The following is a 26,332-nucleotide window of genomic DNA, read 5'->3' on the forward strand; positions in this document are numbered from 1 at the left end:
AGTAAAAGAGACACGTTGATGTTGTGTCATAAAATTCAACTAAATTAGTTTGTAGATTCATTTTATAACTGACTAATAAGAAGTTGATCAACAAGAAGGTATAATGAACTGACTTATTGGGTAAACATGTATTGTGTTCCATCACAAGGAAACAAAATCACTTTATGATTCATTTTTCCCATAACTTATTATTACTATAGCATAATTGGTTTCCTTTCATTAGAACAAGTGAATAACAGAATCCTTTGATGGTTTTATTGTCTTAAAGTTTTCATATGTTGTACAGTAAATCCTGTTCGGTTAATCTAGAAATAATAACCATTTTTCTCCATCACGTGCAGATTTCTAGAAAAAATGTCATATGTACTTTCACCCAAGCGACACATTTTCATTGGAATCAAGTCACATTTTGCTATGCATCTGCGCTAGCCGTCCCTAATTTAGCAGTGTAAGACTAGAGAGAAGGCTGCTAGTCATCATTACCCACCGCCAACTCTTGTGCTACTCTTTTACCAACGAATAGTGAGATTGATTGAAACATTATAACGCCCACACGGCTGAAAGGACGAGTATGTTTGGTGCGATGGGGATTCAAACCCGCGACCCTCAGTTTACAGGTCGAGCACCTTAACCCACCTGGCCATGCTGAGTCCTTTCTGGATAGTATCTGATTGTGCTGCACTTTGATACTTTTTTCTTTTCAGTATTATTTGTTAGTCGTTATGGCAGCGACAGGTCGTGTAAATGACCCAAATATATTATAATACATTTGTAGTAAATTTGTTGTAAGGAAACAATGACAAAACATTACAAGATTTCTCAAAAACATGCAAGGTTGCAATACTCGGAATAAAAAGGAAATTTCTTATCCAATCTTCATTTTGTTATAAGACCTGCTGCTAAGACCTGATGTAGCTGTATCTACTTCACCAGAGACTCTTGAAACAGTATTATCTGATTCTGAATCTGATCTCAATAGAAATGATAATAAGGAGTGTTTTCAACCTGAAACATCTGGTGAACCACAGCTTTTCACCCAAGATGAACTTATTGATTTAGTGATAGATTTGATCCTTTTTTAAGAGATTCTCCAGGGATTATTGGTTATAAGTTTCAGACTAAGAGCTTACTTTCTCTAGGGACATCACATTATTGGTACATAAATAATGAGAAACAGTTTATACTTTGTTTTTGCATGAAGGTTCACTGGTTTATGCATTAATATTGCAAAATTAATACCAACACTAGAAGCTGCAGTATATGAGCAGAGTGAATGGTGATTGTTCACTGATTCCTCCAAAAGAAGTCTGAAAGGTATTCTACACAATAGTAACATATATGTATCTGTTCTTATTACTCATTTGGCTCATACGAAAATCTCGAAATTCTTCTTAATAAGTTCAGTTACAAAAACATCACTGGCTACTTTGTGGATACTTAAAAGTTTTTTGCGTGTTGTAACTTTGACAATCAAGTTGTACAGAGTTTCATATTTTTGAAAGAATCAAACAACAAAGCATGAACGTTTCAGCTAACGTAATCCAACCTAAACTGAACTCATGCTTTTTGTGTGAATGGGACAGCAACGTACGTATTCAAGATTGGATAAAGAAACAATGACCACACAATTTAAGCCTAACAATAGGTTGATAAATAAAAGATAGACCACAACACGTAGTTTTAGGAATAAAAGTCGAGTATTTCACATAAACATATCAAGATGAATGATGATTCATATTCGTTTCTCATCAATGTTCTTCTCTTTTCTTCAGTTTCTTTATATTTCTCTTGAAAAACATAATAATAAAAAGTGTCCATTGTTATAAACGAAATAATAATTGGATCTAGGTAAGAGTTTGTTTTCATCCTGTTTTTAAACAATTTCTACGTTATAAAAAAACAAATATATTAATTTCGAAGTCTGCGTATCTGAATTATGGAAAATCTGTATGTAAAAACGGCTGGTCTGGGTTGAGAATTTTTTTTTATTTCGAGAAGAGAACAATCTTTCGATCTTCTTCGGTCATCATTAGGATCACAAAGAAAGAAAGAGGTAACTGAACGATATTTGACAACATGTTTGAAGGAGGTTGTGTAACTGAGTGTAGTAATGTAGAAGGCGTGCTTTAAACATATACATATATAATATGTATAAAAAAAATATTCAAACATCTAAGCACGCCCTCTACAATACTACACTCTGTTACACACCGCCTTCAAACATGAGGTCAGCTATCGGTCAGTTATCTCTTTCTTTCTTTGTGAACCTGACGATGACCGAAGAAGGTCGAAATGTTGTTCGCTCCTCTACATAAAAAAATGTCTCAACCAAAACCACCCGTTTCTACATATATATTTTTATGTAAAGCCAAAATAACTTGTATCTCATTTAAATTATCATGTCTGTGTATTTATAGGAACAGTATTCAAAACTCCATATGCAGTGATATCATTGGGTCACACACTCACGTGATATCAGCAAATCAATTTTAATAATTAATTAACTAATCCTCAAAGTAAGTTTATGGATTATGAAATAGGGTTGGCAACAGTCGAAGCATAATTTCATAATATAGTTTTTTTATTAAATACTATGACATCTACACACCTATTTTCATTTTAAGATATCAAATCAGTGGCCGTAAGACTAATTAAAATTCACAGTTGATGCTTTACTGCCATCCACAGTCAGAAATCATTATTAGATGTGATTTTATCATGATCTTAAATTAAAATCTCATTTCTCGACAGGAACATTGCGAAAAACACTATTTCTTTATCTTATTTTATAGTGTTTGAAGTACAATAGATGGCGCTATATTGAAGAAAATTCTTGATGGAAAACTTCTCTATTTTTTTTTTTTCCAAATGAAATTACGGTTTAAGAAAATTTAAAAAACAAAACTTAAGTTTACAGATTTCTCCGTTTTTGTAAATTCCATTTCCAACATACGATACTTTTATTTACCTATTGTAATAGATTATTTTTCTTTAATTAACTAAAACAGTGTCAAAGAACGAACACTAGCTTTAATTTACGTCAACAATTCCAGTGTTCCTGCATGGCTACAGTATCACTCGATACCGAAAAACAGTATGATATTTTATCGTCCAGTTTAATAAGATTCATTGAAACTGTTGAAAGTCAAATAGCTTTAATATATTCACTTATTTCTGATCTAATCAACCAAAGGGAATCAGAATTTGATATTTAGTACAGTGATTAATATAACTAATTGACAATAAGATTTCTGCTTATAACAAGCAGTTATATTGAAAATATCACACAAGATCTTTGCTATTTCAAAACCAAGATATCAAGCTAATAATTCTTTTAAAAAGTGAATAAAATGAAAAACTAATAAACATTATAACACACATCGCGGCCCGGCTTGGCCAAGCGTTTTAAGGCGTTCGACTCGTAATCCGAGGGGCGCATGTTCGAATCCCCGTCGAACCAAACATGCTCGCCCTTTTAGCTGTGGGGGCGTTAGAATGTGACGGTCAATCCTATTATTCATTGATAAAAGAGTAGCCCAAGAGTTGGCGGTGGGTGGTGATGACTAGCTGCCTTCCCTCAAGTCTTACACTGCTAAATTAGGGATGGCTAGCACAGGTAGCTCTCGAGTAGCTTTGCACAAAACCCAGAAACTAAACAAACACATTTATACTTCACATGAGCTATTATTATTGTTAGACTTGTTACATTGTTAACCTTATATTTTTCATATAGTTCTTTATAAATTTTCAGTAAGCAGAAGGATTTATAATAGTAGTATTAATACAACACTTTACATATGTGATATCAATTGCTGACTACGTGTTTCTTTTGAGACCGGTTTATATACGATAAACATAATTTGTGGAATACTATTCACGTGAGCCAATTATTACAATATACATTGTGTATATTATAAATTAAATACATTACAGATATTATGATTAGTAAAGTCAGTGAAACTAACCTTAAAAGAACAACAGAGCATACTTTACAAAGCACGTACGAATGACTTGGAAACCAGAGAGTATATTGAAGTATATTGAACATTTGCAATGATTTCAGATATGTTTATATGATCATAAAACAGCTGTTAATTGAAACTTTCACGTGCATAAAAAATCGTATTTTGTGAGAACATTAGTTGTTAATAACACATGCTATACCAACTGAAAAACTTGTTATAAAATAAGTTCCTGTCAAAACACCGTTCGAAAAATTTATTTATATTCAGTCGTGTGGGTTGTTTTTCATTTTAGCAAAGCCACATCGGGCTATCTGTTGAGTCTACAAAAATTTAATTGTATCTACTGTAAAATATAAAACAATTAGCATATAAGAAGTAATTACTGGACGAACAGTATAATGTATAATTTAAGTAAAATGTAATCTTTTCACTTAAAGTAGGTTAACCTAAACTGAAAAGGAAAGTTTCACATAACATAACGTAACTGTACCTAACCTAAACTTAAAAGGAAAGTTTCAGTATGATAGATAAATAGATAATAATAAAGTGATATAATAGAAAACAAATTAAAGTTTTCACATAAAATAATTCAGATTGTGATGAAGAGAGAGAAAAACTCTGTAATTTACTTTAGGATAAACTGACGATATAAATATCATTATGATAGTTTGGCATGATGTCGGACTTTGAAAAAAAGATATATGTTGAATTTCAAGCCAAGCTGCGCGAGTGGTATCTGTCACAACACCTGTAAAATAATATTTATTTTGTATAGATTAACCAAATTAATCAATGATTTGTAATTTCAATTACATTTATTAATACAAGTTAAGCTAAACGGTTTAGACTCAGGATGAATAATAACATTTAATTTATATTTAAACTAATCTATCATATCATTTTTTGGACACATATCTGGTGATTCTTATAAATGATTTTAAACATATTAAGTTTCTGGTAAAAACTGTACATGATAAACAAGACACTGTCTTTACATGTATCCAACCTTTGTTCAGCTTAGAAGTTGAAATCCAGTACACTGTGGTATCAACAAATGAATCTAAATTTCATAAAACTACACGTGGGGTTTTATTTAATACACCAATTGAATTAATTTCGTTATTCCAATATTTTGTTAAAATATATCAATCAGTATAAGGAAACGAAGCAAGTTTGTATAAACTGAACTTCTTAATAGAGAAACTAAGGCTTTGCTAAATAAAAATGATGGTCAGATAATTTTTTTAAACTTTGAAAATTACCAAATCATAAATAGGTCAATTCATACATTGTTGATATTAACATACTCACTTACCAACACCGAGAGATGTAACAATAATAAACCATACTTGTTTGATGTAACTTGTTACAAAAGCTTACGTCATGGGTACGAAGACAAATTCAGCTTACAAATTTACCTTTTTGAAACTTCACTGTATTATGTATGAGATGCTAGAGTATGGAACGTGAAATATAATTACAAAATTCAGTTTCATTGATGTTTTTGTTGTTTTGACACAAAGCTACATTTTGGACTAACTCAAACTTGACCAAAGCGGAGAATCAAATCACAGAGTTTAATACTAGAACTCTGGAAAACCTGACCGTAAACTTTTAATTTATTAACATACACATATTAACGTAGTTATTGTTAGCTGTTATAAATTTCTGGGGGTTGGGGAGTATCTCTTATGACAGTTTATGCATTCTAATGTTCACCATATTTTCTCAGAACACATTTAGCGATACGTCAATGAAACACATAAACTGTTTGTACTCAAACAATAGAACAAACATATATTTTTCAGCTGTTGCCTAGCGCCTCATAAAACTGCTCCGTGTTTTCAAGTAGGAAACGTTTTCCTCGCAACTCCGTAATTTCTTAACTGATTTGAAATCTAATTATAGTTTCGGACCATTCAAGTGTTATATTTGACCACGCCCAAGGTCTCATAGGTTAATTTACTCTAGTAATGCCCAGAAGAATTTCAAATTGAGGGTAGCTTAGTAGAGGTCGTGATGAGTAATCAAATGGAATCGGCAGTCAGCATGTTCCACACATGGTATTACTAGCTCACAAAACTATAGTAAATAAAAATGAGAGGAAAGGTCTCATATATTAATTAATCTTAACCCTGCCTAAAAGAATTTCAAGTGCCGCAGCTATCGAAGATTTCCATTTGCATTAATTCATTCTCTTCATACACCTTTTAATAGATTATATTATTTATAGAAACATATTTGTGTAGTTTGACCTATTTAAAGAAACATACTTGGATCGCTTATGTTAATTACAGAAACACCCTTGTATAGATTGTACTGTCTACAGAAATATACTTGTATAGTTTATATTATTTATAAAAACACCCTTCTATAGTTTATATTATTTACAAAAACACCCTTGTATAGTTTATATTATTTACAGAAACATATCTGTATCGTTTATACTATGCTACAACACATTGGACTGGTGATTCGTTTCACTTTTTTTTATATCAATATCTTTGTGATATAATATTAACGCTCAAGTTTGCCTGAGTCAGGACTGGAAATATATTTTAAAGAAACTACCCTATGTAAGCATATGATTCTGTATAGAACCGTGTTACTGGTACAGGAGAAACACACAGAAAAACATATTCACGAAAAATTTTTATTTTAAATATAATTTAAATTTCATTTGTTGTTCTAAAAAAATCAATCTTAGTTTCAATTCAAAGTGTTTTTTTTTTAATTCACAATTCAGTTTATAGTAATTTCAATTAGACTTTGTTCTCGTACTAAATAATTTTCTGGTTCTTAATTGAATGAAGGTGAGACTTCAGGACATCATTTTTACCGACGAGAATCCGGATCCTAAGAAAGTCTAGAATTATAAAAAAATATATCAAGTTTCATATAAATTGAATTAAATCACATAAAGTGTCATGATGGTGTAAGTAAGTTATTATTTAATTGATTTTAATTATTATTAAGGGATTGTGGTATTTCATCTTTTAAGAAAACTATAAACTATTTTTTACATCTTTTTAATTAATTTTGTAATTAGTTTCAACAAACCCTGTAATTATATATATATATATATATATATATCACCTTTCTTCTTTAAAAAGTTTAATTTTCTTTAAAAGTATGTATGAAAATGTATACATTTTCTCGGGGTACTCCCGTTTCCCCCCACAGCAAAATCTCTGGCATCGGACCTGTAGGTCCCAGCCTCATTCTGAAAAGGGCCGTTTACCCAGTCAAGGGTATCTAATCAATTACAGTAAATTTTAAAAACCAATTCGCCAGCCGCCAGGGTTCTCCATCCTCGAGCCAAAGTCTGGCTCACTTCACTTTCGCTGCTTTCATCCAGTTCTCCCGTCCTTCCTCTCACTCACAAATATTTTTGAAATGTTAAAAATAAAGTAAAAATTCCATGGATATTTTAAAACATTTCTCACGTAAGGGGACGAAGAGGAACTACAAAGTTCCTGAACACCCCAGTTGGAGAGAGAACTCTTCTGATTTCTCTCTTTCTAAACTGAACCCCTGCCACGTTAGTTTAGGTTAGGTTTATATATATACACAATTTGGATCTTGTGTAATACGTGGTTTATCATAGACCCTGTCTCCTATATGACTTTAGTGACTTTAATCGCTAATATATGGTGTAGGTTCTATGTGATATACAAAGTTCAGGTTGCCCACTGTGTAGGTTTATATTAAGTAAACAACATGACATATGGCCCTTATTTTTCTCATTTCATACTTAACACATTTATTAATGGGTATAAATTTTAAGCTCTTACACATGACCTAGAAAATCAGTTACTTATATAAACCATAAGAAAGCGGCGAGTTCTTTAAATATTCAACAATTTTAAAAACAGTAAACTTAGCAAAGCAGCTTCTTGCAAAAATTAACACACCAGTGACAATATGGTGTGACAGTTATTGTAAGATCAGACTATACATTATTAATTCATGTGAGATAATATTAATATTAATAAATAAAACATTATATGGGTCAGGAATTTTAAAAAGACGTTATTACGTGACATGAAGTATCATCGTGTAAGATATGTTGTATAAGAATATCTTAATATGACTAATGTACGAAAATGTGAAAACACTGCAGTCTGTTGTCTGCTGGGATTCAAACCATTAATTATACTTTTGTAAGTCTGTGAACTTACACTTTACATTTCCTAGAGATATATTCAGTTATATTCCAGCATTATTAGCAACTATAATTATTCAACAACATTTAACTCTAAACATCAGGCATTAAATATATGAAACTCGTCACAAAACTACTCAGTGGGCTGTCTCTGTCTGTCCACAACGATAACCAAAACACTATTTCCAGTGATGTGAGTTCACAGACATCCCGCTGTATCACATAAGGATAAATATTGGTTAATCAGTAAGTTTCTCTCCAAAAATTATAAACTGTTCAATCATTTTACCTCCTTTCAATGTTGTATTACTGACTTGGTTTGTTTCTTCTTTTTAATTTCAAAGAAGGTTAAACTAGGGCTATCTGCGCTATCCGTCTCTAACTTATCAGTGAAAATCCATTATTGGGCTCGTATATCACCAACGAATAGTAGTACTGACCGTTAGTTACCATTATAACTCCTCTACAACTGAAAGAAGTGAACGTGTTTCGTATGACGTATATTTGAAGCCACGACACTCACGTTACTAATAGAGCGGTATGACCAGGAAGTTAAAGTTTTTTAACATTCTTACGAGAAAAGTGAATCTTCACAAAATTTTCGTGTTAAAAGTTTAAAATACTCAATAATTTATAGTCACCTGAATTAGCTGTTACCAATTATCCTCTGCCATTACTGTTTCCTCTTTCCTTTCCCAACCAACTGTCGTAACTTCCATCACCTCTCAGGCCAATATTAGAGTCTGAGCCTACAGTTGTGTATCTTCCTAACCTTTTTATTGTCTCCTTTATTTCCATCACCTTTATGAAAACCTGGATCACCGTTACTTACATGTCTGTTATTACCGCTTGTATCTTTTCTTTTGTTTCCGTGATCACCGCAACCATCGTGTATGTTCCGGTTTCTATCGTTATTTCCGTTTTTAGCGCAACTTTCTACATGCAGACGGTAGTTACCAAAAGCAAAACGAAAACGTGTAATAAAAAAATTTATATCAAAATTAAACTTTCTTACGAAATTATGACCATATAAATAATCTACTCTCTCATTGTGGAAAGTATGCGTGTCCAAAGTTCTTTATTTTACCCAGGCGTATACTCAAACACACAAATATATTAACTGATTTATCGCATAATACTTTCCCCTTATGGCTTTTAACTTATATTGAGAGTTATTTTTAAATAGATTAATTTAAATATAAATTAAATAAAATTATTAATTTCCATATAAAATGAGAACATTAGTCACAGTGATGTTTTACTGGGAATTCTGTTGTACTAAACCTGAATACCCACCCCTTCAAGAATTATGTTTTCAATTTATATTTCACTAAAAGTATTCCATAATGAGATCAGGTCTCTTACCATAGGAAATTAATTTTAAGTTAATTATCTCACATTAGGACTGCCACTTCTCATACTGAAATGATACCATGCAACATATACAACTATTTGTCTTTGGTGAGTTATGTTGCTGTTTGGTAAATAATTAACAGATAATATAAACTTTAAAACACTTAACACTGTCCTCATGTTCATTAGACTACAATAAGGTAAAAGACGTTGATATCGGTTGTATGATAGTTGATTATATCAAGCTACGTGTATATATAGTGGGGTGATATGACGCAATCATACTTTAGGCTTTATGTGTGATAAACAAAACATCTATGACGCAAATTGATATTTGTTGGTTTTTTAATTAATAACGAAAGACGTAACTTATATTTGACTTTTACCCATATGGACTATCAAACGAAGATAAATCAAACCTATAACATTTTAGAGAATATTTGTTTTTTTGTTTTTTTTATACTGATGTACTTTCAAAGTCCGACATCATGCCAAATAATCATTATTGTGTTATATCGTCAGTTCGTGCAAAGGAAAATTACATTTTAATAAATTTATAATTACATTAATAACATGTTTCAGGTAGTTTTGATTATATTATGTGGAAAAATGTTAAGGTTCGGTAAACATCAGTGATCTACCGGTTTAGTAACTTTTTTATCTGAAGCAACGTCTAGAAAAGTAATGGTTGTTTTGTATCAAAAGACTGGAAATCTATAGATAAGTTACAATTCACTCTCGCTTGTTTCCTCTTAATAGCATCTTCAATTCTCAATTTACAAAACTTTGTTATGTATTTTTGCCACCATAAAAATATTTTTGACGTATTATGCTACCAATATTTTGATAAGTTACATTTCTCTCTCGCTTGTTTCCTCTGAATAACTTTTCCATTTACAAACTTTATGTATTTTTGCCACCATAGAGATATTTTTTGACGTATTATGCTACCAATATTTTGATACGTTACATTTCTCTCTCGCTTATTTCCTCTGAATAACTTTTCCATTTACAAACTTTATGTATTTTTACCAACATAGAGATATTTTTTGACGTATTATGCTACCAATATTTTGATACGTTACATTTCTCTCTCGCTTATTTCCTCTGAATAACTTTTCCATTTACAAAACTTTATGTATTTTTGCCAACATAGAAACATTCCTTGACGTATTATGCTACCAACATTTTGTAACCTGAACATCACTGTAACGCTATCTTCATCCTGTATAGTACACGGAGACGTTTTACCAAATTTATTGTAATAATGGCTCCAAGAAAACGGTAAGATATCGGTAATACCATTTATAAAAGGTTTCTTTTTTTGTTTACTCCGTATCTGTACATAGTTATTAATTGTGAACTGTTGTTAGTCAAACATATTCCTGAGTTAGTGAAGACAAAAAGTGACCTTCTATAAAATCACCTAGCACAAAATGTACTTATTTGTTTTTATAACAAGTATCAGGTTCCGATCTCTGATGTGATCATTCTCATCTACTCGTGTTTTAACGGTAAAGAATGTTTCAGTGTTTAAATAAATATTCTACAACTTAACAATAGATTAAACTTTTGGATTTGATAATGTCTATTCATGAGTATGAATATCAAATTGTGTTAAAATCATTCAGTGTGACTAGATACAATATTTACGCATGTATATAAATCCGTATGAACATCAGATTATTTACGTGTGCATATCAAATCATGTGAGTAGATAAATTATTTAGTGTGATTTTCAATAATCAGATTGTTTGGTTATTGCTAAAGAGAAAAAAAAAACAACATAAAATAAACAACAAATAAGTATTGGATATGATATGCGAAACATTTGCACAGTATTAGAAATGTCTGGCGAAATAACAATGAAAGATATATACATTTGGTCTCCCAGTGGCTTAGTGGTATGTCTGCGGATTAACAACGCTAAAAATCGTGTTTCGAGACCCGTGCTGTACACAGCACAGATAGCACATTGTGTAGATTTGTGCTTAATTTAAAACAAAAGCTATATACAGGTATGCCTGGTTATTCTCTAATTTTGTTAACTTTATTCTATACTTATGTTGATCATCAAATTCCACGTCTTATAAAAAATAAAACATTTTTTCCTCTTACACAGAAATGTTATTTACGTAATATTATAGTTCGGTAATCAGTTTTAAAGCTTTGAAATCAGATGTTCCTGTGATATAAGAATGCTATTACATTCTGTATATATAGCAAAACGTTCTTTATTCAAATAGCTTACAATACAAATTATTGAACATTTTTGGTTTAGTTATTAAAATAACAGCAGGTGATGACCAATAATCATTGTTTTATTTACGGTCTCGAGCTGTAATGTTCGAATAATGGAACTATGTAGACTTGTTGTATTTTATCCCCGTATACTGATTAAATCTCTTTTGTTCAATATTTAACACGTTGTTATAAATATGGTTTCTAAAATGCTGTTAAACATAATTAGTAAGTAGTGATTTCAAGCTACACTGGTTGATTCAAAACACATCAAAAAAGTTCGTTATATCAGTGTTACAAGTTGTTTTTTCTCAAGTACTCAAAATTATAAAAATATCATATCCCATTTTGTGAAGAATAGATTTGAATCAATTGCGTTAAACAAAACAGAGAACTACACCGAGCAAAGCATGACCTTGACTGATGTTTGTTCAGCTCCAAACACAACAATTGTTTCACAACCGTGTGGAAAGGTCTAATAATGTGAATATCATACGTTTGTCAGGTATTTCAAGAAATGGATCCGTTAATTTTTTTCTCTTTGCTTCTTCACAACTGTATGCGGAGTTCTCACTAAATCCAGTTTATTATAATTCATTGTAAATGTATATATGAGTTTCAATTCCGACCGCACCAAACATGTTCGCCCTTTCAACCGTACGTTAATATGTGACGGTGAATCCCACTATGCGTTGGTATAAAAGTAGCCCAAGAGATGGCAGTGAGTGATGATGACTAGCTTCCTTCTCTCTTGTCTTATACTGCTAAATTAGAGACGGCTAGCGCAGATAGCCCTTGTGTAGCTTTGCGCGAAATTCAAAACAAACCAAACCTAACACATTACACTAGCATAGATATGTTGATATAAATACAGCTATGTAATTCCTCAAAAGTTTTATTATATACATGTCTTATGAACTTTACAACCTTAACTTTAATTAAGCCACGTTAAGCGTCTTTCACATCAATCACAGGTCGCATTAAGTAAATTATATATATATAAAGTAAGGTAATTTTTTACATTCTTTTAGCAATAGTTTTTAACTGAAACATATCTTGATACCATACTTCAGACGAACAAAACTGTCTGAGCAATACAAGTTGAAGAGAGTTTTATTATAAAGGTCAAGAAACTTGTGAATGTGAGGCTAACAAAACTATCTAGAACCGTGAATGTCATATAACAAGGGTTGGTTTGGTTTGGTTTGGTTTGAATTTTCGCACAAAGCTACTCGAGGGCTATCTGCGCTCGCCGTTCCTACTTTAGCAGTGTAAGATAGACAGAGGCAGATAGTCATCACCACCTATCGCCAACTCTTGGGCTACTCTTTTACCAAGGAATAATGGGATTGACCATCACATTGTAACATCTTTACGGATGAGGGCGAGCGTTTTGGTTTGATGTGGACTCGAAACCGCGATCCTCAGATTACGAGTCGAGATATAACAAGGGAATTTTAACTGTTACATACGTTTTTTCACCTGTATCGTGTTTCATGTACAATATGAATTATGATTCATATGTTGAGACTTTGAGAGCCTTTAGTCACTCTGATAATTTTGTTATTGAACTTGTCTTTGACTATTTTTTTTCTGTTTTGCGTATATTTCATCAATTAACTATTTTCTTTTAATTTTATAATTATCATAATCGTGGGTCATCATAATTTTCTTCTTTTGTTGCATGTTTGTTAGAAGTAAATTTCAACTTAAAATGCTAAAATTCAGGGCCTTGTTCCACTCTGTGTACAGAATGCAGATCGCCCATTGTTTGTGCTTGTGTTCAAAAGTCACCAAACATTGTTTTAATGCCTTTGAAATAAAGATCTTTAAGTTGGTTTGTTTTATATTGTTTGTTTATGATAAATATATTTGTTTTATATTACTAATCTGTGATAAGTAGATTTGTTTTATATTCTTTTTTTATGATAAATATATTTGTTTTATATTGTTTCTTTATGATAAGTAGATTTACTTTATATTAGTTATTATAACAAGGAGATTTGATTTTTGTTGTTTCCTTATAACTGGTGCATTTGTATTATATTCTTTGTTTATAACAAATAGATTTGTTTGCTGTTATTTGCTTATAACTGCTACATCTTTATTATATTGTTTGTTTATAATAATAAATAAAGAATTAAACATTAGAAAACCAAAAAAGCGTAAAAGTAATAACTTACGTCGTTTGTTTTACTTGGAGGGAAATGAAGATTTTTTTTATTCATTGTTTATATTAATGTTATGATTAGTAATACCACATCGCCTTTTGCTCAATTCTGATAGCTTATAACGTTAAAAATCAGACTTTGAAACCCACAGTAAGTGAAAAACAGATATATATTATGTAAAAACTTTATATAGAACAGCAAACAAAAGCAGCATAAGCTTATTACAGCTTCATAAAGAAATAAAGATTGTTTGTTTGTTATTTTCATTTATCTAATGTTACTAACAGTATTTGTTTAATCACTTATGTACATATTCCAGTTTCTCAATCAGCTATTTTAGTTCGTCTCAATTTGTGTTCTTTCGTTGCGCAGTTTGAACAAGTAGTCGTTGACGCAGCTATCACATTTCACAGAAGAAGAAAAAAAGAAAAAGATATTTCCAATGGGCAAGTGTCCAACTAATTGATACGTACAAACAGTTTTAAATAGATTTTCAAGCCTTTAGATAATGAACTCGGTCATTAAGCAAATTCTTTACTCTGAAAAATTAATTAAAAAAAAACATTATTTTCGGAAAGTTTCGAAAAATAAAAAAACGAAAATTTAATCATGTCATCACTGTTATTTTACTCCAGTATACATTATCCGCCTTTCATTGTCAGCTTTCCAACACATACATTTTAATACACTTTACTGCAAGTGCCTTTTTAAGGTTAATCCAACTACATTAGTCACGTGGACAAAAATGAATGCTTCAGTGTTTATAAAATAACATTTACATAGGAGTAATTTATTTTCCTTATTTCCATATTATTTTCGTTTTCAGGGTAAGTAGAGAAATAAGAAATGTTTCCTTTCCTTAATAATTATTTGTTGTTTGGAATCAAGCAGGAAGATACACAACAGGCTATCTGTGCTCTGAAAACTACAGGTATTGAAAACCGGTTTTTTAGTGGTGTAAATCTGCAAACATACCGGTGTATCACTGGGGTTGGAATTAGACAGAGAATAATAAAGAATAAATTGACACTTCTAATTAAACCAGAACGTGTTCCCTTAGACGTGTCAAATTATTCTTTTATCTGTCAGTTTTATTCACTTATCTTCTGTTTAAGCAAGCAAAAGAAAATCAATATTTAACTGCTACAATAATAAAATCAATTAGAATAATCTCTTTGACCCCAGAATAATCTCCCAGTGATAAAAACACCCTTCAGTATAATGTTTAGAACGGGTAACAAAAATAAACCATAAACATATATATCCAAACGCTTAAAATAATCTATGTTTAACCTTCATATAATATTTAACTATTATATTACTTTGCCTCAATGAGACCAGAATTCTTGACCTTTGACCTCAAAATTTCATCCCTCATGAACTCATATTAATTATTTAAAGTAACTCACGGATTATTATGTACAAATGTTTCATGTTAAAATCTAATCTGAACACTCAAGACATCAGGGTTATATGGTTAACAATGTATAAATTCTGATTTTTTTCTTGTTTTTAACATTTTTATTTATGCATTCAGTTTGTTTCTCAGAAATAAAAATATTGAAATACTCAAATGGATTTATAAACCAGTTGAAATTATCTTGAGTTTGTTCGATTTTGATAAACATGATTTTAACGATTTAGATCACCAGTTGACGATTTTAAGTTGTTTTAAACTTCATTGTTCCTCTCTTTATATAGCAATTCAGTTGATGCTTATGTTTAAGTGTTGCTAGAAACCAAGAAAAAAAACACATTTGTTAATAAAAATGACTTATCTTTGAGATAATTCGATGCTATTTTTTCTCGTATTTTGACGTCATTTGTGACGTAAATTATAATTGTATTTCTAATTCAGTTCCAAACCATATACTCTTCAAAATGCAAATCATATTGAAAAGAATCGTGTACAAATAAGTCTGAAACATTGCCCAAAGGCGTTTCATGTTTGTTAGGATCTCATTTTTTTTTTGGAAGACACGAGAAAATTAATTTTAGTTTCATTTAAAAACAGTCTTTATTGATGTTACTTGAGACATGAAGTTTTCAGCATCTCGTTTGCGTTTAAGGGTCGAATACATTTAGACGTTTAGAAGAATGTCAATGGCCTAGAGTGCACTAGGGAGAGCTGAAGGAAGTCTCAGTGTGATAACTGATATCTATGTAAACAACTTGTCTTCAGTTTCGATTTCGTTCAAAATAACGTGTTGGCACTGTGTGAAACCTTTGCTTTTAATTTTGTGAAATGTGAAGGCTCAGTCAAATTTAACAGGCTTAGTTAAGCCTAACACACAAAGTTTTAGGTGTTACTTTAAAGTAATATCATTCATTATACGATACTCCCATATGGTTCATTTCAAAACATCTCTGCCACAATTTATTAGACTGGCCTGTTGATTTAGTAAAAGCATCTGCATATTCTAATAAAATTATTGCAATGTCCGAAAAACTAAATCTGTCATTCTTAATACTTGACGTTAGAACATAAAACACTCTTAGAATCCATACACTTCGTTGTAAAAGTTGAGTTTGAATTTTTTTGAGACATATCTTCTTATGATAATACAAAAAACGACTTTTTATCAAAAGGAGAGCGTACAAATTATAACATATTAGGCCTTTTCGCAGAAGAACCACCCATCCTACCCCCTAATCCCCAATTATATTTTATATAATGTTCCAGGATACTAAACGTTTCGATACTCGTGGAAGGCATATCCCAAGTAGACCCTTCTGTAGTTTTGTACATAATTTCAAACAACCAACTGAACTGTCCTGTACAGTCCAGCACCACAATCCGGTTAGGGTTCATGTCAACAGGAACAAAACATTTTTGTGAATGAATAAATGTTCACTTATATATTTATGTTTCGTTTGCTGTCCCTGTTTAATGACGTCACTAGGTTTATAACGGGTAGTGTGTGTGTTTGTGTTTTTTTTGAACAACCTTAATTATTTTAGTCGTCATGTCTTAGAAACAGTAACCTTCTTATAATCTTGTCTCAGGATCGAGGTGCGTCTAATCCTATTTTTTCGTACCTAAGAAGAATTACGAAAATCTTTATTTTAGAAACTTGAAAGATTACATACAATAATGAGATGAAAGAACAATTTTATGAAGATATTTTTGTTTTACCTACGGTTTTGTCGTTAATACAAACTAACGAAAATATTCCAAAAAATAACAACGTAGAGGTTCAAAGAAAACTTTATCTTAATTCACACATGAGTACAATCCATTAATAAAAAATAAAACAATGTATGCCATGAACTGATTAAAGAAGTTTATTAAATAACAAATAGTTATAAGTTGGTTTGTTTTTTAATTTTGCGCAAAGCTACACAAGGGCTATATGTGTTATCCGTCCATAATTTAGCAAAGTAAGAAGACAACTGTTCATCACCACCCACTGACAACTCTTGGGCTACTCTTTAAACATCAAATAGTGGGATTGACAGTCACATTATAATGCCCCCACGGCTGAAAGGGCGAGCATTTTTGGTGCGACTTGGATGCGAACCCGCAACCTTCAAATTATGAATCGAACGCCTTAACCTATCTGGCCATGCTAGGCTTGTTATAAGCTCGTAAAGTTGAAAAATTGCTTGTTATTAATAACTTGAGAAGGAGGTCTAAGTTTGTTTAGTCCTAAAAATACGAACAAATAGATATTTCGTTAAACTGTATATATTTCGTCTTCACATTTTCAACGTTTTTAAATTTAATAATAATTGTAAAAGTACCTCTGTTTAATATTTTGCAGACCCCAATCTACTGCCTGGTAGGTTTCCCTTCAACACCAAGATAATTAAAGTGGGCTTTTTAATGAGTTATTTTGTTTCCATGAAATATATCGCCCTCTAGTGGCACAGAGACATATCTGCGGACTTACAAAACTAGAAACCGGCTTTTGATACACGTAGTGAGCAAAGCACAGATAGCCCTTTGCGTAGCTTTGTGATTAACCTCAAACAATCGTGAGAAAAATCTACCACAATCAACATAAGTAAATGTCGTATGTAATGAATTTATAATATAAGTATCGAAACTTTCAAAAGGACAAATTATTTCAGCGGTTACATTGAATATGACGTATGATACAACATACACCTTTCTTATTAAAATAACTAACATTGATACGTAGAAATGAATGCACTAGAGCAGGGGTGTGCAACATTTTTCGTCGGTGGGCCATATAACCAACTTCATCAATCAAGCGGGGCCACTTAAAAAACAAGCTTATTCGTGTACATGCACAATAAATTTAAAAAAATTCTCAAAATGCAAGCAATAATATTTTATATTTTTGCATGAGTGATCATTTTAGTGCGACACTTGAAATTTAGAGTCCTTGCAGATCTTGTCAATATCAGCTTTGACAGAAGTGGTTGCTACTCTTAACTGACTGGTCAAATTTTCATCAGTCAGCTGACTTCTACATTTGGTTTTGATGAGCTTCATTTTGGAGAAAAATTGCTCACAGCAGTAGGTGCTACCAAAAAGGGAGGCAATTCTTTGTGCATGACGGGACAAATTGGGAAACTTTTCACGTACACAGAGTTTGTAAAAGTCTAGCAAACTGTTTTCAGAGAATTTCCTTTTAGTGTCCATGTCAGCCTGCAGTTCAATGAGTTCCATTTGGCAATCATCAGGACTGTCTTCCACTGCCAAATCAAAAGGTTGAACGAACAATTTCAATCTAATTTCAGTTTGTCTGAAAAGTGGAAATCTGTTTGCAAACTTATCACGCAGCTTTTGTACACTGGTTCCATATTTGGTGCAATCCAGATTAGGAAATTCCAGTTTCCTGGTTGCAAGACATGTAAAATGGGTCAATATGGCTCTTCTCAACTGAACCTGGAAAAGTTCCAATTTCTTCTCAAAAGCACAAATATGCTCAAACAACTTATTCACAAGTTGACTTTTCCCTTGTAGTTTTAAGTTTAAATCAGACAGATGCTGTGTAATGTCTGTGAGGAATGCTAAGTCATTCAGCCAGTTCTCATTGCTCAAGAAGTCCACATTCTGACGTTTGCTCTCCATGAAGCCGTTTTTATCAATTGTCGTCTTCACCAAACAAGATTGGACTGCTATTGGCTGACTGCCTCAGCTTCCCCAACAACGCAAACGGCAAAGCACAGCCCGGTAACGCACGGTACAATTTAGTGAAATACATAACAGTATGCAATATTGCTACATTATTACTGCATCAATGAGTATAAGTATCATTAGTGTTTGGGAAGCATTTCATATAGTATATAATCGCATACATATACGTTTTAAAACTGCGTCCAATATTCGCGGTTTTTCGCTATTCGCGGGATGGTAAAGAACGTAACCCCCGCGAATAACGAGGTCACACTGTACATAGAATCAGATGCATCTGAAAGCAAAAATTTTAATAAATTCAGTAAAGTCACAACAATATGCTAAATAATAATCAATTTACCTTCAATCTCTTGTAGTAACTGTAAAAGGTAATAAAATTTTCACCAATAATGAATGACGGACAGCAGAGGTTAGGGAAAATTGTCGCCAGCGGGCGAAGGCGAGGTTCAGGACATGACGTTGAGTCGTAACAATAGTGCTAGTGCACGTCACCTATTCATGCCCTAAGGAGGCCGACCAATCGAATTCGGCCTGCTCCTCTCTAGCAAAGATAATTTTAGAAGTTTGTCGAGTCGAAGCCTGGGAATCCCGTAGGATCGATGCTTTTAAAAATATTCCATTTGCGTTGGATTACAGATCAGGCCACATGGTTAGATTACAACAACTAGGGCCACACTAAATGGCTTGGCGGGCCGGGTTGTGGCCCGGGGGCCGCCTGTTGCACACCCCTGCACTAGAGCCTCTTAAGCGTATATAAAAAAGCTAAGTTCAGTTTAGTTTGTTTAGGAATTTCGCGCAAAGCTACACGAGGAATTTCTGCGTTAGCTATTCCTAATTTAGCAGTATAAGACCAGAAGGAAGGCAGCTTGTCATTACCACCCACCCTAAGTCCTGGGCTACTCTTTTAGCAACGAATAATGAGATTGCCCGTAACATTATAACGTCCACCAAGCTGAAAAGCGAGCATACTTCTTGTAACAGGGATCCGAACACTCGACCCTCAAATTAGGAGTTGAGCGCTCTACCCAAGTGGCAGCTAAAGCAAAACACGGAAACAAAGATGAAATATGAATTTTTGAATTAGTGTTAGCTCCAGTGAAGAAACACGTGGTGTGCTATAACCTTTTAACAATATGTTAAGCCATATGGAAACAGAAATTTGAATTAAGTGGACAATATAGGATGTGTATAAACATTGTTGTATATGTTATATACATATGTGTGTGTGATTATCGACACTTGTCTTTATACGTTTTACTAGTAGAGATATCTGCAGTTTTATATATTCATTATCCTATGTGAACTGGAAAACATTGCGGCACATAACGGTATTGAGTATTGAACGGTAAAAACGGTGAGTATTGAACGGAGATCAGTGGATAATTGTTTCAAAATAAACCGTTTCCACAGTTCGTTCGATTAATATACTCTTCAAAAAAGAAACGCAAAAGGCAATATTTGAGACAAATTGATAACAAGACTATTCCGGGTAGTTCTGTATGACATGTGTGAAACTTTCCACTTTCACTGCTGAACATCCAAAGTCTGCAAAGGCGAAGTACACGCTCACCAGTTGAAGTTAAACGTCACTCAACGTCAATATCGAGTATGCCCCCGTGAGCATCAAAAACTGCTTGGCAACTCCTGCCCATGGAAGCGATGGGATGACAAATCACATCTTGTGGAATGGCTGTCCACTCAGTCTGCAAAGCTGCTGGAAGCTGAGGTAGAGTCTGCGGTTGAGGTTGTCGCCGTCGCAGACGTTTGTCCAACTCGTCCCAAAGATGTTCGATGGGGTTTAAATCTGGTGATCTGGAGGGCCAAGGAAGAACGTTGATGTTGTTGTGTCTCAAGAAGACAGTGGTGAGTCGAGCTGTGAGAGGAAGGGCGTTTTCATGTTGAAAAACGTCGTTGACGTTCACCATGAAGGGTTGCACATGGGGCCTAAGAATCTCGTCGACGTATCGTTGAGCCGTAAGATTCTCTCGAATGTGCAAAAGGTCTGTTATGGCATTGTAGGCGAGGGCAGCTCACATCATGACGCTGCCACCAACAAATCTGTCAACTTCCTGCACACAATTTGCTGCAAAACGTTCACCTCGGCGATGGTAAAAACGGGTCTTTCCATCCTGCCTACGAAGCATAAAACATGATTTATCGCTGAGCCAAACATGCCTCCATCGTCGATGAGGCCATACCCGATGTGCCCGAGTCCACTGCAGCCGTGCTTGACGATGTTGCTGTTTGAGAATGACGCCTCTGACTGGACATCGAGGTCGGATTCCTGCATCTCGTAGACGGTTGCGTAGAGTCTGATCGGAATTCCTACGCAGCCCTGGTATGGTTGAGGCAGTAGACGTCTCAGTGGTGGTCCTTTCCCGAAGGTAACGTAACCGGATGTAGCGATTGTGTGCGGGCGTGGTCACACGAGGTCTGCCAGATCGTGGACGGTCACGAGTTGATCCATGTTGTTGGTGACGATTCCATAGCCTTCTGATGGTGTTTGGGTGGACATTCTTAGCTTTGGCAACATCTGAATTGAGGTTCGCCTGCTTCCAAGCGACCAATGGCGTTGTTGCGTTGTGCTTCAGTCAGTCTTGGCGTAACTGTATTGCGTGTCGATGGCTTAACACTGAGCTATGGAAACCGAGAACCCGTCACTTTTATAGGGATTTTGCACATGTTGTACTTGCAGAACATGCAGATCTCTCAACCACATTTATTGAACACGAATGCGTTTTGGCGAAAGATCCGATGTTTTCCTCTGTTTTAATAAGTGCCTTAACACGTGTAACAGCACATACTCTGAGCTTGTAACGTTATTACATATATTTCTCTTTAAAATAAAAAATATCCCTTTTGCGTTTCTTTTTTTTGAAGTGTATACGAGTAGTTTGATTACGACAATAACTCATATCGTTCGATAAATCTTTTTAGTTTCGATGACAGTGGTTCGGAAAATATAACATTCCATACGACAAATCAAGGAACAGCTATCTTATTTCTATTAAGAATCTTACAGTTAGGATTAGTAAAAAATTATAACAACTAAGTTAGATGATATCTTCTTAAGATAGGAGATTTGTTATTAGCTATAAAGAATATTAAAGATAGCTTTTCGAATTACGATCCGCCTACACCTGAAGAGTGATTGTTTTATCTTTTAAGACGATGGCAATGTTTTACCGAAACGTACACACACACACGATTAGAACATTACAAGTCTCAATGTGTTTGATTTTCGTTAGGGCTAACTTTCCATTCTACCTTTTTTGTTATATTTCATATTGGTCTTCCCTTTTACATGTGTTTTTTTTTCTAAATTAATGCGAATGTTAAATTAATCTAATGCAAGTATAATCCACCACAGGGATACCCAAAAGATAATAAAATTTACATATAATTGGTTGTTATTTGTGATATAGTATGAAAGGAATAAACTTCTTTTTGTGTTGTTCTCTTGTCATAATGAAATTCACTTTCAGATATGTGGATTAAATTATTATTTAAAATAAACTTTCTGAAACAAAATGTTTAAGATTTTATCACCATATGAGAACCCTACTTATAATATTGGAAAATCGTTATAAATACACAACTAATAGCGACACCATGAAGTTGTGTGATAAATAAAAATTAAACTAAACTAGTTTGTAGTTTCAGTTTATAAGGGATTAATAATAAGATGATAAACAACAAAGTATAATGAACTGGTATATTGGGTAAACATGTATTGCGTTCCATACCGAAGAAACATAATCATTTCATGATTCATTTTCTTTACATAATTTATTATTACAATAGCATAATAAGTTTCCCTTCTTTACTATTTATGATTAGCAGAGACCTGCGATGAATTTTTGTCTTACATTTTTCAAATGTCATACAGTAATTCCTGGTCGTTGAATCGAGAAATGATAACCATTTTTCTCTATCACTTTCATATTTCTACAAAAGTGTCAAATGTAATTGCACGTAAGTGAATCTTTTTACTGAGATCTGGTCAATTGAAATGATAAAAGTGAGTGGTTTCAATCTGAAACTTCTGTGGAATCATAGGTTTTCACAAAAAGGTTTGTTTTGTTTTTTTGAATTTCGCACAAAGCCACTCAAGGGCTATCTGTGCTAACCGTCTCTAATTTAGCAGTGTAAGACCAGAAGGAAAGCAGCTAGTCATCACCACACAACGCCAACTCTTGGGCTACTTTTTTACCAACAAATAGTGGGATTGACCGTAACACTATAACGCCCTAACGACTGAAAAGGCGAGCATGTTTGTTGCGACGGGGATGCAAACCTGCGACGCACAGATTACGAGTCGCACGCCTTAACACGTTTGGCCATTACGGGCCTTGCACAAAAGATGAATATATTGATTTAGTAATAGATTTGAGCCTTTTAAAAGATTCCCCAGGGATTATGGGTTATAGGTTTCAGACTAAGAGCTTATTTTCTCTAGGGACATCACATTACTGGTACAGAAAGAAAGAGAAACAGTTAATACTTTATTTTTTAATGAAGTTTCAATGGTTTATTGCACTAATATTGCACAATTAATTCCAACACCAGGTGCTGCAGTAAATGAGCAGAGTGAGTTGCGATTGTTCATTGATTCCTCCAAAAGAAGTCTGAAAAGGTATTCTACACAATAGTAATATTGTGTATTTATCTCTTCCTATTGCTCATTTCGTTCATACGAAAATCTTGAAATTCTTTTTGATAAGGACAATTACAAAGAACATCATTGGCTACTTTGTGGATACTTAAAAGTTTTTGTATGTTATAAGTTTGACAATCAAGTTATACAGAGTTTCATATTTTTTGAAAGATTCAAACAACAAAGCATGAAAGTTTCAGCTGACAAAGCGTAATAAAAATTAACCTGAACTCAAGTTTTTTGTGATTGGGACAGGAACGTACTTCTTGAACATTGGATTAAGAAACAATATCATCTTGACACCAGGTGGATAAACAAAAGATTGACCACAACACGTAGTTTCAAGAATAAAAAAAGAATATCTCACATAAACATACCAAGATGAAAAATAATTCATATTCGTTTCTCATCAATGTTCTTCTATTTTCTTCAGTTTATTTATATTTCTTTTAAAAAACAATAATAAAAATGCTCATCATGATGAACGAAATAATAATTGAATCTAAGTCAGAATTTGTTTTCTTTCTGTTTTTTTAAACATTTTCTAAAACCAAAATAGTTTGTATTTCATTTAAATTATCAGGCCTATGTAATATTGCAAAAACACTTTGAAACAGTATTTGAAACTCCATATGCAGTGATATTATTCGGTCACACACTCACGTGACATCAACAGTGTTTAATTAGATACTGTGACATCTATGAACCTATTTTTATTTTAACAAATCTTATCAGTGACTGTAAGATTAATTAAAATTCACTACTTATGCTTTACTGCCATCCACAGTCAGAAATCATCATTAGATGTGATTTTATCATGATCTTAAACTGAGATATTATTCGTGGACAGGCACATAACGAAAAACAATGACAAAGAACGATCATTTTGGCTTTACTTTGCGTTAACAATTCCAGACTTCCTGCACAGCTACATTATATTATTACTTCAATACAGAAAAACAGTATGACATTTTATTGTCCAGTTTAATAAGATTCATTGAAACTGTTGAAAGTCAAATACTTTTATTATATTCACTTAATTCTGTTCTAATCAACAAATGTAGATTAGAATTTGCTAATTAATCCAGTGATTAATGTAGCTAATTAAGAATAAGATTTCTACTTATTATTAACCGTAATATGTAAAATATCACATAATATCTTTGTAATTTCCAAACAAAGATATTAAGCTAATAATTCTTATAAAAAGTGAATAAAATGAAAAATGATAAACATTATAACACACATTCATACATCACATGAGATATTAGTGTTAGACTTGCTACATTGTTAACATTTAAATTTTTCATATAGTTCCTTAAGAATTTTCAATATGTAGAAGAGTTTATAATAAAAATATTAACACTACACTATATACATGTAGTATTCAATTCTGACAAACGTTCCTTTTCAGACCGGTTTATATACGGCAAACATAGTTTGCTGAATTCTTTTTATGTAAACCATTTGATACAACATACAGTATAGATATTATAAATTATATATGTTACAGACATTATATTCAATAAAGTGAAACTAACCCCAAAAGAACAACATTACATACTTTACGAATCAAGTATGAATGACTTAGAAATTTGGTATATTCAACATTTGCAATAATTTCAGGACTATTCATGCAATATTAAAGAGGTGTTAAATGAAACTATCACTTACATAAAAATCGTATTTAACTAGAACTTGAGTTGTTAATCACACATGATATACCAACTGGAAAAAGTTGTTATAAAATAAGTTTCACATAACATAACGTAACTGTATCTAACCTAAACACAAAAGGAAAGTTTTAATATGATAGATAAATGAGTAATAATAAAGTGATAAAATAGAAATCAAATTAAATTTCTCACATAAAATAATTCAGATTGTAATGAAGAGAAACAAATAACTCTGTAATTTACTTTTGAATGAACTAACGATATAAATACCATAAACTTTATTTGTCATGATGTCGGACTTTGAAAGTACATCAGTATCAAAAATAAAATGAAAAACATTACTATAAAATTTATGGCGTTTATTTATATTCGTTTACCAATATATCTGAATAGAAAACTAATTATACAGTACGACGTTTGTTTGATTAAAAAATCAATGAGTATAAAGTTACATCATAGAGGTTTCGTTACTCACAGCTATGGCCTTAGGTACGATTGTGTCGTATCACCACATTATGTAAATATGAAAAGTTGGAGAATACTTTTAACATAACCAACTAACTTACAGCTGATATCAACGTCTTTTACCTTATCGCAGTCTTATGAAGATGAGAACAGTGGTTAGTGTTCTACAGTTTATTCTATAAGTTAATTACCGGACAAACTGCAACATAACTCAAAGAAGACAAATAGTTGTATTTGTGGCAGTCCTCTTCGTAGAGTAACGCCAGATAATTAAACTAACATTATTTTTTGATGATAAGATACCAAATATCATTATGGGACATTATTAGTGAAATGTAAATTGATAACATGATTCTTAGTAAGTTATTCAAATTCAGTATAACAGAATTCCCAATAAAACAATACTGTGACAAATCTTCTAAGCGTATAAAACAACAAACAGGAGGAATTATGTTGAATTTCCCGTGAAGCTTCTCGAGTGGTATCTGTCAAAATAAAAGTAAAATGATGTTTATGTTGACTATATTCA

The 26,332-nt window shown here is 32.6% G+C and overlaps 3 protein-coding genes and 1 long non-coding RNA gene across 5 annotated transcripts in view; 1 reads left to right on the plus strand and 3 right to left on the minus strand.

Moving 5' to 3' along the window:
- Positions 1 to 14,536, plus strand: part of LOC143254202 (uncharacterized) — a 79,240-nt gene extending 64,704 nt beyond the window's left edge. For both annotated transcript variants that reach the window (XM_076509004.1, XM_076509005.1), the window contains exons 4-5: positions 10,640 to 10,767; positions 14,268 to 14,536. In XM_076509004.1, coding sequence (XP_076365119.1) covers positions 10,640 to 10,652 — 13 coding nt within the window. In that variant the 3' untranslated portion in view covers positions 10,653 to 10,767; positions 14,268 to 14,536. The remainder of the gene's footprint in view (positions 1 to 10,639; positions 10,768 to 14,267) is intronic.
- Positions 1 to 26,332, minus strand: part of LOC143254190 (uncharacterized) — a gene marked incomplete in the record, with an annotated part of 711,062 nt that overhangs the window by 448,578 nt on the left and 236,152 nt on the right.
- Positions 1 to 26,332, minus strand: part of LOC143254204 (uncharacterized) — a 301,500-nt gene that overhangs the window by 133,140 nt on the left and 142,028 nt on the right. The gene's annotated exons all lie outside the window — the stretch shown is intronic.
- LOC143254189 (uncharacterized) overlaps positions 1 to 26,332 on the minus strand; it is a 53,996-nt gene that overhangs the window by 22,122 nt on the left and 5,542 nt on the right. The window lies entirely within an intron of this gene.

Source organism: Tachypleus tridentatus, chromosome 6, assembly GCF_004210375.1.
Source record: "Tachypleus tridentatus isolate NWPU-2018 chromosome 6, ASM421037v1, whole genome shotgun sequence".
Lineage (NCBI taxonomy): Eukaryota > Metazoa > Arthropoda > Merostomata > Xiphosura > Limulidae > Tachypleus > Tachypleus tridentatus.